Source organism: Symphalangus syndactylus, chromosome 4 (assembly GCF_028878055.3).
Source record: "Symphalangus syndactylus isolate Jambi chromosome 4, NHGRI_mSymSyn1-v2.1_pri, whole genome shotgun sequence".
Classification (NCBI taxonomy): domain Eukaryota; kingdom Metazoa; phylum Chordata; class Mammalia; order Primates; family Hylobatidae; genus Symphalangus; species Symphalangus syndactylus.
The window spans coordinates 98,209,472-98,220,262 of NC_072426.2; the positions used below are offsets into that span (position 1 = coordinate 98,209,472).

The 10,791-nt window shown below is 59.8% G+C and overlaps 1 protein-coding gene and 1 long non-coding RNA gene across 2 annotated transcripts; one reads left to right on the plus strand and one right to left on the minus strand.

Annotated features, from left to right (window-relative positions):
• Positions 1–1,088: 1,088 nt before the first annotated feature.
• On the minus strand, positions 1,089–6,286 carry LOC134736489 (uncharacterized). Its single transcript, XR_010120541.1, has 2 exons — positions 6,148–6,286; positions 1,089–1,245 (listed from the first exon to the last, which is right to left on the minus strand). It is a non-coding gene; the product is annotated as an uncharacterized lncRNA (long non-coding RNA).
• Positions 5,846–10,532, plus strand: ZNF503 (zinc finger protein 503). The gene is made up of 2 exons (XM_055275644.2): positions 5,846–7,273; positions 8,003–10,532. Exons 1-2 carry the CDS (start codon positions 6,977–6,979, stop codon positions 9,626–9,628), a joined length of 1,923 nt encoding a protein of 640 aa, XP_055131619.1. The 5' UTR covers positions 5,846–6,976; the 3' UTR covers positions 9,629–10,532.
• The last annotated feature ends 259 nt before the right edge of the window (positions 10,533–10,791 follow it).

Sequence of the window (10,791 nt, forward strand, 5' to 3'; positions counted from 1 at the left end):
CCGCGGCCGGCCTGGCGACAGGCCCCGCGGAGAGACGCGCGGCCGCCCCCGCGCGGGCTAGCGCGCGCACTTTGCGCCCTCGCTGGCCCCGCAAGTTCTCGGCTCCCAGAGGGAAGCACCCACTCCCAAGAGTTGGGGGATCGGTCTTGAGGGTCTGGGCAGCCGAGTGGGAGCGGAAACCACACTGGTCCTCCCACCCCGCGCAGCCTCTCAGGGCTGACGCCGAGCGCGCCGCGGCGGGGTTTTGCTAGTCTTTGCTGTGTCCTGGCCTCGCCGGCGCCGCGCCGGGAAGTTTGCAGGGCAGGCGGCAGGAAGTTATTTAAGCGCTGGCTCGAAGTGAGGACAGAGAAGTGGGCAGGGGGTTACCCAGGCCAATTCTCGGGCCATTCCGCCCCAAGGAACGTGGAGCTGTCCCCAAGCTTTCTTGAGCCCCGCCGGGCGGACGCTTCTCGGCTAATCTTTCTGCAACTTTTACAAAGCTGCCTCCTCCCCAGTTTGATCTCTGCAAACACATCCTGGGCGTCCGCGGCAGCTTGGAAACTATTTTTACCGTCTGGGGCCGAGGAGTTGCATTGCAATAAGGAAGGCGAGGCGCCTTCTCTAGCGTTTCACCGCGGGCCAGGCTGGATCACCCAGTGGCCTCTTTGCCCCCCCGCCCCACCCTTCGCGCGCCTTCCAGAGCCGCCATCGAATCTCTCTTGCTAACTTGCAGCGCTCTGGGGGTTCTCCGAGACACAGGCACAGGAGGGAGCCTTCGTCGAGAAAAGTTCCGGCTACCTCTGTTGGGGAATTTGCTTTCATTTTTCACCGCGGGCTAACCTGGCCAGGCGGGTTCCCGAAGCATCGGCAGAGGTGGGGGCTGCCAGGCACTGCCAGGCAGCGAGAGGCCGCTCGACCTGGGGGCGCCGCTTGTCCAGCCTCCCTCGGAGGCCAGACTTGCAGCCACCCGGGCACTAGAAGCCACCTCGAGTCCCGCGTTGAGCCGAGGTGTCGGCGTACACGCGAGCCGGGAGCCGTTTCTTGTAGGATGCCTGCGAGCTGGATTTATTCGGATAAATGCAGCGCAAACGACAGCCAGAGAAATCCCGTCGATTCTAAAAATGACAAGGTTGAATTTATTAGACTGAGCGTCATGTGTAAGTGCAGGAAGATGAAAATTATACAAACAGCTCCACGTCCAGTGTGAACACCACTGATCGCTTCCAGCTTCCAGGGCATGTAATTAACACATCTGAATATTTAGATCTAGAGAGAAATATAAAAATACTCTTAAATTCTCCGTGTGTGGACATATATTTCAGTTGAAAACATTCTAGAGCAAGTGTCCTTTACAGCCCCTGCTTGGGTGTCATCTGAGCTGGAGATAGAACTTATGTCCAAATAACCACCCAGAGAATATTATCTATAACCAGAGCGAGTCCCGCATCGCTGAGGGTTACGGTATCTACAGATCTTTAAATATCTGCTTCGTGGCAAAGGTGAAATATATTTAAGAAAAGCAGGCGCGAAGATAACTGAGCCACTGTGTCCAAACAATATTTCTGGGCATGGAAATAAATTTCCTACAAGGTCGGCGGTGCAGAGTGCAGACAAATGGAGAGGCTTTCGGAAACCCTGTGTGGGGGCCCCCCGGTCCTGGACCCCATGCACCATGCAAGTTGAAGTGGGCTCTTTTGGATGTCTGTGGCCTCGGACTGCGGCGTGACTGCTGCGAGAGGCTCGGCCCTGACGCCCAATACTGCTGCGCTCTGGGGGTCGTCCGAGATACTGGCGCGGAGAGCCTTCGCGGGGCACTGAACCCGACCTATCAGGTGGCAGGCCTGGGCTCCCCCGGGCAGCCCTTTTCTCACAGACACTTCAGCTACCCCTCAATCCTGGCTCCACCTGGCTCCGGCAGTGGCCGTTTGGGTCTACAGATGTGGAGGAAGAGCGCAGAAAAAGGCGGGTCCGGCTCGATTCCGAGGCATCCCAAAGCAGGAAGCCGGAGGCCACTGGGAAGAAGGCCACGATTTTTGCGCCTTCTAGAAGCCAGGCCCCACCCAAACTCTTGGGACACTAAATTGAGGCCACAGAGGCAGTTATCTGGGTGTATTTACTTATATCAGGCACACACACACACACACACACACAGTCACTACTAAGGCCCGGATGCCCCCGTGAGTCTTATCTACATATTTGAAAAGTCCGGGCAACGCCCACAGCGAGGTCGGCAACGTTGCAGCTGTAAAATTCCAAGGCCAAATACTAATTCCAGAATAGGACAACTGTCCACCAGTCTCTCTCCCTCTTCTTCCTCTTCACCCCTCCAAACCCACCCAACCCTTAAACAGGCGCAGAGCTTCTCAGAGCCCCTGCTCGGAAAGAGATTATAGAGGACTTTGCCATGAGTTTCTGGGAACTGCACACTCCTGGGGCAACCCTGCCGCGGGAGAACTAACCCCGGCCTTGAGAACGTCCTACTCCAGGCAGTGTGGCTGCGCACGAAAGGTTTATACGGCACACCGAGAAGAGGGAGCCAGAATGGGAAATACTCCCTGGCAAGTAAGAAAAGGGAAAAGGAAATGAAGGAAAGAGATGGGGGAGCCCAGAAAGACGCGGGAGAGAAAATAAAAAGAAGGGAGGAAGAAAAGAAATGAGAGCCAGGAGAGGCGCGCCGAGGAGAGCGCAGGCCGTGGCGAGAACCCGGGACAAGGCCGGGCCGCGGCTCCTGAACGCCAGGCTTCTACCCTGCCCCGAGCAGCGGCGAGGGCCACACGGGAACTGTCCCCTACTGGCCCCGCGAATCTGGGCCTTGCTCCCAGTCGGGTGGGGCGGACCTGGGTGCAGAGGCCTCCGCGCGCGCTTTCTCTCCCCGCTCCCAAGGACCGCGAGGCGGGGCAGGACTGGGGTGGGGAGGCCCCCGGGGGTGCGCGCCAGTCCGGGACTCTTTGGGTGCTCTGGGCCAGGCTTTCCAGCTTGCCGGGCCTGACCTGTCAGGCGGATTATCTTCGAGGGAGATTAATAGGGGAGGCGGGCTGCAATAATAATCGTTTTGTTTGATGTGACAACTCTGATAGGCGTTGATTTACTTACAAACTGATAGGCTTTTAATTGAGCGCCTCCGCCGAGCCCGAGATGAAAGGGAAGCGGCGGTGAAAGGCGGCCCGCCTGCCCTCCGGCCTCAATACTGATTAGCCATCTCGACAGTGAACAGTTCAAGGCATTTTCAAACTTTTTTCCTCAGCTCTTTCCCTTTCCTTCTCTTCCTCCCACCCTCTCCTCCAATATCTGCCTTGCCCACTCCTTTTTTAGAGAAAACAAATTATTTCCATTGTGTGCAAATAAAATCCGCAGGACATCCACGCCAACTGCTGCTGGGGGTTGGAGGCTTTAGGCCTGGCGCAGAGTAATTAATGACCCCCACCCCTGGGCCCGCGCGGCCTTCGGGGGTTTGGCCTCCTGCGCGAGGTGCGCAGGCTCGGACGCTGGCGCCTCCCAAAAGCCCAGGGCGCGCAGGCCCCCAGGCGCCCCCATGCGCTCGGACCCTCGGAGTGGAGTTTTGAGAAAAGCGAACGCACGCTGGCCACGATCCGCACCCACGCAGCACAGCGCAGCCCCACGAGCGTGTGCGGCCACACCGGGGGACGCGGGAGCCACTCCACGGCTCCCCCAGGCTTCAGGTGCTGAGGCTGCCTCCCCTGAACCGCTGGCGTAATAAGCTGCTGGAATTAGAGGAGAGGGGGAAGAGCTGAGTCTGGAGGCTGGGGAGGGACGCCCTTGGCTGCGTCACCCGCAGCCCTGCCGCAGCCCCCAGAATTTCAGTGCCCGGGCCTCGCGGGGAGGCCGCGGCGATAGCGGCCCAAAGGTGGGCTCGCGGCGTTAGGAGCACTACCATTGGTTGGGTCGACACCTAAACGGCCGCGCACTCAATGACCAGGCACACATGGAGACACCCGAAGGATAAGAGTGCTTCACAGACGCGCTGCCCCGCAGAGACAGCGTAGGACTGTCCTGCCCACCGAAACGCGCACCTGGGACTCGCTCCCTGGAGACCAGACAACCGCCTCCCTCAGCGTGGGGCCTCGCCACCCGCTCGCCGACTCACCTTCCTCAGATGTCGCACGGACACTACAAACCCCCTTGAATGCAGGTGTGCTCTTACACATACACTGACAAACATCAGCCTCAAGCACACACCGCCTCAGTCCCCTCTTCTCTCCAAATGAGCTTTCAGTCAAGTTACCATCTCATAAAGTTTACCCACCCAAAGAATCAAGGGATAGAATCCAAACGCAGAAAAAGAATGCCTAGGAGCAAATTCTAAAACTCACCCCGGAAAGTTCTCGGTACCCGTGCGGAGTGGGAGACAGAGAAAGAAGCGGGGGAGGGGAGTGAGGTGGGGGAGGGGAGTGAGGTGGGGGAGGGGAGTGAGATGGGCCAAGAGGAGAGGGCGAGCACGCCGAGGGCAGGTTCCAGACCCGACCCCCGCGCGCACGCGGCTCAGCCCCAGGTGCGCCCCGGTCGAAACCGGGTCTCCAGGCTCGGCCCCCGCCCCCCACGCGGGCACAGACTGGTTCCCGACTCCCAGAGCTCCCAGGCCCACCATTTATCAAAAGGACTTGACAACAAAAGAAGAGCCGGGGCGGAAAAGCGGAGGAGGGGAGATTCAAAGTCTTCCAAGTCGTTCCGAGGAAGGGGGTGTGTCCTCCTCCCCACCCACCCCCTCTAATTTCTGCGAGTTTCTGGAGGAGACCCTCGAACCCGCTCCGGACGCTATCAGAGTCCCGATAACTCACGCAGCGCCACAGGCATGCATACACACTGGGCACCCAGGTCCAGGTACCCGGTGGCACGCACAGCGCCTCCCCTTTTCTTCCCAAACAACCCGAGTGACAGTGCAAATCGAGGGGAACGCTGCAGTCTCGCTCCGCTTCCCTGGAAAAACCCGCGTTCCCACAGGCAGCCGCCCCCTCCCTCTCTCGCTCCTTCCCTCGGCTCTCCCAGCGCAGGTCGTTCCGACTCGGCGTTCCAATAAATTTGAGAGCAGCCCCGAGTGACCCTGGCTCCCCAGCCTGCGGGAATGGCGGCAGGTGGGAGAAGGTCGGGGAGGGGGCTTGAGTGAGCCTGAGATGTTTCTTCCCCCATACACCCATGGCCAGGCCTCTTCTTCGCAGCCTCTCAGCCCTGCTTACGACCCGAGGGGCTCAAAGAATTGAGGCGAGGTTTACCCCACCATTGACCTCCAGGACTCGAGGTTCCTTGGTGGTGTGGCTCTTAGAAGTCTCCGAGTTTGGGGTTAGGGAACTACGGCGGGTGGCAGCCTGACCTCCGCACGCTACACGGCCCCGCGGGGACTCGCGGCGGCGGGGTGGGGTGGCGGGAAATCTCCCGTGTTAGACATTGCCGCCGCTGGTCTCGGGTACCCGGAGCCGCGCCCGAACTCTGCGACCCCAACAGACCGAAGCCCCCAGAGGTGGAAGGGCGTCTCTCCGACACCGAGAGGGCAGGCGCACACTCCAGGCCTGCGCGCCCCTCTCGGCGCCCTGGGCGCACCTGCGCACTTTACTCTCGCTATTCATTTTCCTGACACCGTGCGCCTCTTTCCTCTCTTTCATTCTTTTTCTTAGAGCCCCACCACACCCCACCCCCATCCCAAGAGGCCGCTCCTCTTTTCCCCTCCTCCAGTTCCCTCTCGATCTCCTCCTTCCTCTCCGTCTCTCTCTCCCTCTCTCTTTTTCCCTTCAAGTCGCACCCGCCTTGTAATCAGCAACAAAAGCTGACATAAATCACGGGAGGATTGACAAGAGCTGACAAGTAACTGATTGATTGCGGTCGAGGAACATTGACAATTGATGGAGGGGTGGAGATGCCCAAAGAAGTGGGGGAGGGAGGAAAAGAGGGTGGAAGAGGAGAGTAAGAATGGGGGGTTGGGGGGAGAGACTGAGTGTGAAACAGAGGAAACATGTGACCCCCGCTGCTGCCCCAATCTACGCGTCCCCGGGCGTCACGTGGCCAGGAAGGGCGGAGAGCCCAGCCCTCCTCGCGGTGTTGAGCCGCCGCCGCTGCGACTGCCCATCTAGCTTCTGGTTTCTCCGCCGCGGAATCTGAGGAAATCAGAGCGGGCGGGCGGGCTTCTTCCAGCTCCGGCTCCCCACCTTGCCTTCTTACCCTGGTGGCTGCGCTGCGCCGCGCGGGATCTCGATTACTGCGAAGGAAAAAACACTGGGTGTGCAGGTTCCCTTCGCCCCTGGAGTTGACAGTCCGGCCGGTGTCCACACTCCCACCGGTGCTCTTTCTGGACACCCCTGCAGTCTATTCCTCACGCGCACCCGCCTCCAAAAGAAGGTTTCAGTTTATTTTCGACCTGGGGAAAGGAAGAACGACGAGGAGGAAAAAAGAGGGAGGCGGCGGATGGCAAACGTAGAATAAATGTCCATCTCGTCCTCGGAGCGAAATCGAGGGAGGGGACACACAGGGAGGCGGCGAAGAGGGAGCTGCCCATTAAAACCAGCTCTGAGAGTCCTGGCGGCGGCGCGGGACGCGTCACATCCCCTTGACCCTCCAATCACCTCGGGCTCCCATTTGATTGGAAGGCGGCAAAGGCTTTAATCTCCCCCTTGGTGCAGCTGCTTTTGAAGTGAGTTTCCTCGCCAGAGCCCCGGCTGGACACGCAGCGGCTCACATCGCAGAGCGCAGCGCCGGCGCGGGGCCGCGAAAACATAGCGCAGGGGAGCAGCCCGAGGCGGACACCGCGAGCCGCCCGGCACTCCCGCAGTCCAGCCGGCTCCTCTAGCCCGGCCACGGCTCCGCTGCGGGCCACCCAGGATTACTCGCGTCTGGCTCCAGGCGCCCAGAAGGCGCGCTGGGCGCCCGTGGCCGCCGCGCCAGCTCCTCCTCCGCCCGCTGCTCCTGCTCCCCGGGCGAGCGCGCAGCCCCGAGCCCGCCCCGCGCCTCCCGGAGCCCTCCCCCCCGCTGCTCCCATGCGCGCGGGTGGGTCATGAGCACAGCGCCCTCGCTTTCTGCCCTAAGAAGCAGTAAGCACAGCGGCGGCGGCGGCGGTGCAGACCCTGCCTGGACCAGCGCGCTCTCTGGAAATAGCTCCGGCCCCGGCCCAGGCTCGTCCCCGGCCGGCAGCACCAAGCCTTTTGTGCACGCCGTGCCCCCCTCTGACCCCCTGCGCCAGGCCAACCGCCTGCCAATCAAGGTGCTGAAGATGCTGACGGCACGAACTGGCCACATTTTGCACCCCGAGTACCTGCAGCCCCTGCCTTCCACGCCTGTCAGCCCCATCGAGGTAAGGACCCTCTCTCTGGATCGCACTGGGACCACTACCCTGGCTGCCACCCTAGGGCTTTCTTTTTCTCGGGATCTGGGCGGAGGTGGGGGAGTCGGAGTGATTCAGCTCCCGAATGGGGGAAGAGGCTACTGCTTCCGTACCTCAAAACTAGGGCGGAAAAGGGGGAGGAAGTGGAATGGGGCGTGAATGTTAGGGAGCAAGGCTCCCAGTACTTGTTTCTCCTTTTGATATGAAAGCCCCTACCCCGACCCAGGCCCCTTCACTCGGCACCGAAGGCAGGCGGAGGTCTGAAATACGGTTCCAAAGTCGCCGTCCTTCGGATCCCCAGAAGCCAGTGTGTGCACACAGCCTCCGAGGCGCCAGCCGCCCGAGCCCTTACTCTGAAGAATTAAGGAGTGTTTGTGGGGAGGGGGTACGCTTCTGGGTCTAGGAACCGAAAACCAAAACATTTTGCTTTTTAAAAATCTAGTTAGCGCTCAGAGAGGGCAGGAAAGATGCTGCTGGGAGTGGTGGTTGGGCGGGGGGAGCAATCTGCTGCCTTTCCCAAGGGCGAGAATGTTTGTGAGTGGGTGTTGAAGAGGGGGTGCCGCCTAGAATTACGCCTCAGGGCTGGGAGGATCTTCGTGGGCTGTTGCGGAGAGGCATTTAAACCTCAGAAGCCAGGATTCTAAAGGGTTTCCACTTCTTTCTCTGTGTGACCCTCCCCCCCATCGTCTGACCCCGCAGCTCGATGCCAAGAAGAGCCCGCTGGCGCTGTTGGCGCAAACATGTTCGCAGATCGGGAAGCCCGACCCCTCGCCCTCCTCCAAACTCTCCTCGGTTGCCTCCAACGGGGGCGGCGCGGGCGGTGCCGGCGGCGGCGCTGCGGGCGACAAGGACACCAAATCGGGCCCCCTGAAGCTGAGCGACATCGGCGTGGAAGACAAGTCGAGTTTCAAGCCGTACTCCAAACCTGGCTCGGATAAGAAGGAGCCGGGAGGCGGCGGTGGAGGCGGGGGCGGTGGCGGGGGCGGCGGCGGGGGTGTTTCGTCGGAGAAGTCGGGATTCCGGGTACCGAGCGCCACCTGCCAGCCATTCACGCCCAGGACAGGCAGCCCGAGCTCCAGCGCCTCGGCCTGCTCGCCGGGAGGTATGCTGTCCTCGGCCGGGGGTGCCCCGGAGGGCAAGGACGACAAGAAAGACACCGACGTGGGCGGCGGCGGCAAGGGCACCGGGGGCGCCTCGGCCGAAGGGGGACCCACGGGGCTGGCACACGGCCGGATTAGCTGCGGCGGCGGGATTAATGTGGATGTGAACCAGCATCCGGATGGGGGCCCGGGAGGCAAGACTCTGGGCTCGGACTGCGGCGGTTCATCGGGCTCCAGCTCCGGCTCCGGCCCCAGCGCGCCCACCTCCTCTTCAGTGCTGGGCTCTGGGCTGGTGGCTCCCGTGTCACCCTACAAGCCGGGCCAGACAGTGTTTCCTCTGCCTCCCGCGGGCATGACCTACCCAGGCAGCCTGGCCGGTGCCTACGCCGGCTACCCGCCCCAGTTCCTGCCACACGGCGTGGCACTTGACCCTACCAAGCCGGGCAGCCTGGTGGGGGCGCAGCTGGCGGCGGCCGCGGCCGGGTCTCTGGGCTGCAGTAAGCCGGCCGGCTCCAGCCCCTTGGCCGGAGCGTCTCCGCCGTCCGTGATGACAGCCAGTTTGTGCCGGGACCCGTACTGCCTCAGCTACCACTGCGCTAGCCACCTGGCAGGGGCGGCGGCCGCCAGCGCTTCTTGCGCACATGATCCGGCCGCTGCGGCCGCGGCGCTGAAGTCCGGATACCCGCTGGTGTACCCCACGCACCCGCTGCACGGTGTGCACTCCTCGCTAACGGCCGCCGCGGCTGCTGGTGCCACACCGCCCTCCCTGGCCGGCCACCCCCTCTACCCCTACGGCTTTATGCTTCCTAACGACCCGCTCCCTCACATCTGCAACTGGGTGTCGGCCAACGGGCCGTGCGACAAGCGCTTCGCCACGTCCGAAGAGCTGCTGAGCCACTTGCGGACCCATACTGCATTCCCCGGGACAGACAAACTGCTGTCGGGCTACCCCAGCTCGTCATCTCTGGCCAGCGCCGCCGCGGCCGCCATGGCTTGCCACATGCACATCCCCACCTCGGGCGCACCAGGCAGCCCTGGGACGCTGGCGCTGCGCAGCCCCCACCACGCGCTGGGACTCAGCAGCCGCTACCACCCCTATTCCAAGAGCCCGCTTCCCACGCCTGGCGCCCCCGTGCCGGTGCCCGCCGCCACCGGACCCTACTACTCCCCCTACGCCCTCTACGGACAGAGACTGACCACCGCCTCGGCGCTGGGGTATCAGTGAGGGCGGCAGGGAGGGCGAGCGAGGGAGAGGAAGGAGCTGGGGGAGGGGAGGAGCCCAGGGAGGGGCGGGATCACGGCCCAGGTTGCTGACACCCGCGCGTGGGGAGGACTCGGGCCACGAAAGGAAAGAAATATATACCGTATCTATCTACCCGACAGCAGCGACCGAGACCCAGTGGGACACTCCCCTTCTCCCCACTCTCACCTCCCCACCCAAACTTTATAAAAGTTGAAAAAATACCATTTGACTTTTTATAGAAAAAAGGAAAAAATAATTGAGAAAGTGTTCATCTGAGGACTGCATCGGTGGACACTGGTATTTATTTATGTTAGCTCCAAGCGGACCCGTGGTTCAAAAGTGCATTATTTAGTTTGAGCTCTGTAGGTAAAGAGGAGGGAAAAAATTTAAAACTTGAGGGTAAAAATGTGGAAAACAAACCCTCCCATCCCTTGTAGATTATAAATAAAAGCAAAACCGCCACAGAACTAGAGGTCTTCTCTTTAATGTTACTTTAAAATTGCTATGATTGTATTGTACGTTATTTAATGTCTGATTGAAACACAAATTTACATGCATGTTTGTTACAAAAAATGAAAAAAAAGTCACAATTTGTCAGCTCTGATTTCAAATTGCAATTATTTTTAAGGTGTATACCATCGAAGAGAATGGGTATTTTTTTGTATGTATTCTGGAAGAAAACAACAAAAAGAAAAAGAAAAAATTCTATTCCAAAACCTCATTTGCCTTATTTTGTTCTTTAAAAGGAACACTTAACTATTTTTAATTTTTAAGTCCACCCGCTGAGAAGGGGACAAGGTTTACGTCATGTACTAAAATAATAGACAATGTATCGCTTTAAAGATTAAAATTCCGTATATTTGATGTATTAAAGGGTTTTACTTCTTCTTATCTTTTTTATTTTGGTTAAAGAGAGCATGGCAGTTTCGGCCGCAGTGGGTTCCGGGGCCTCACTGCTACTCCTTCTTCCCGGGACCGTGGCCGAATTTCTGATCCCTTTGTTGTGATTTTCTGGGAGGCAAAGGCGTCGGAAGGGGCGACCAGCCGCGAAGTTGGCCTTGGGGAACGTATTTTTAGAGGATATTTCACCATTTGGAAAGATAGTGTCCTTCGCTAGTTATCATTTCGTTTTTATTTCAATTTTC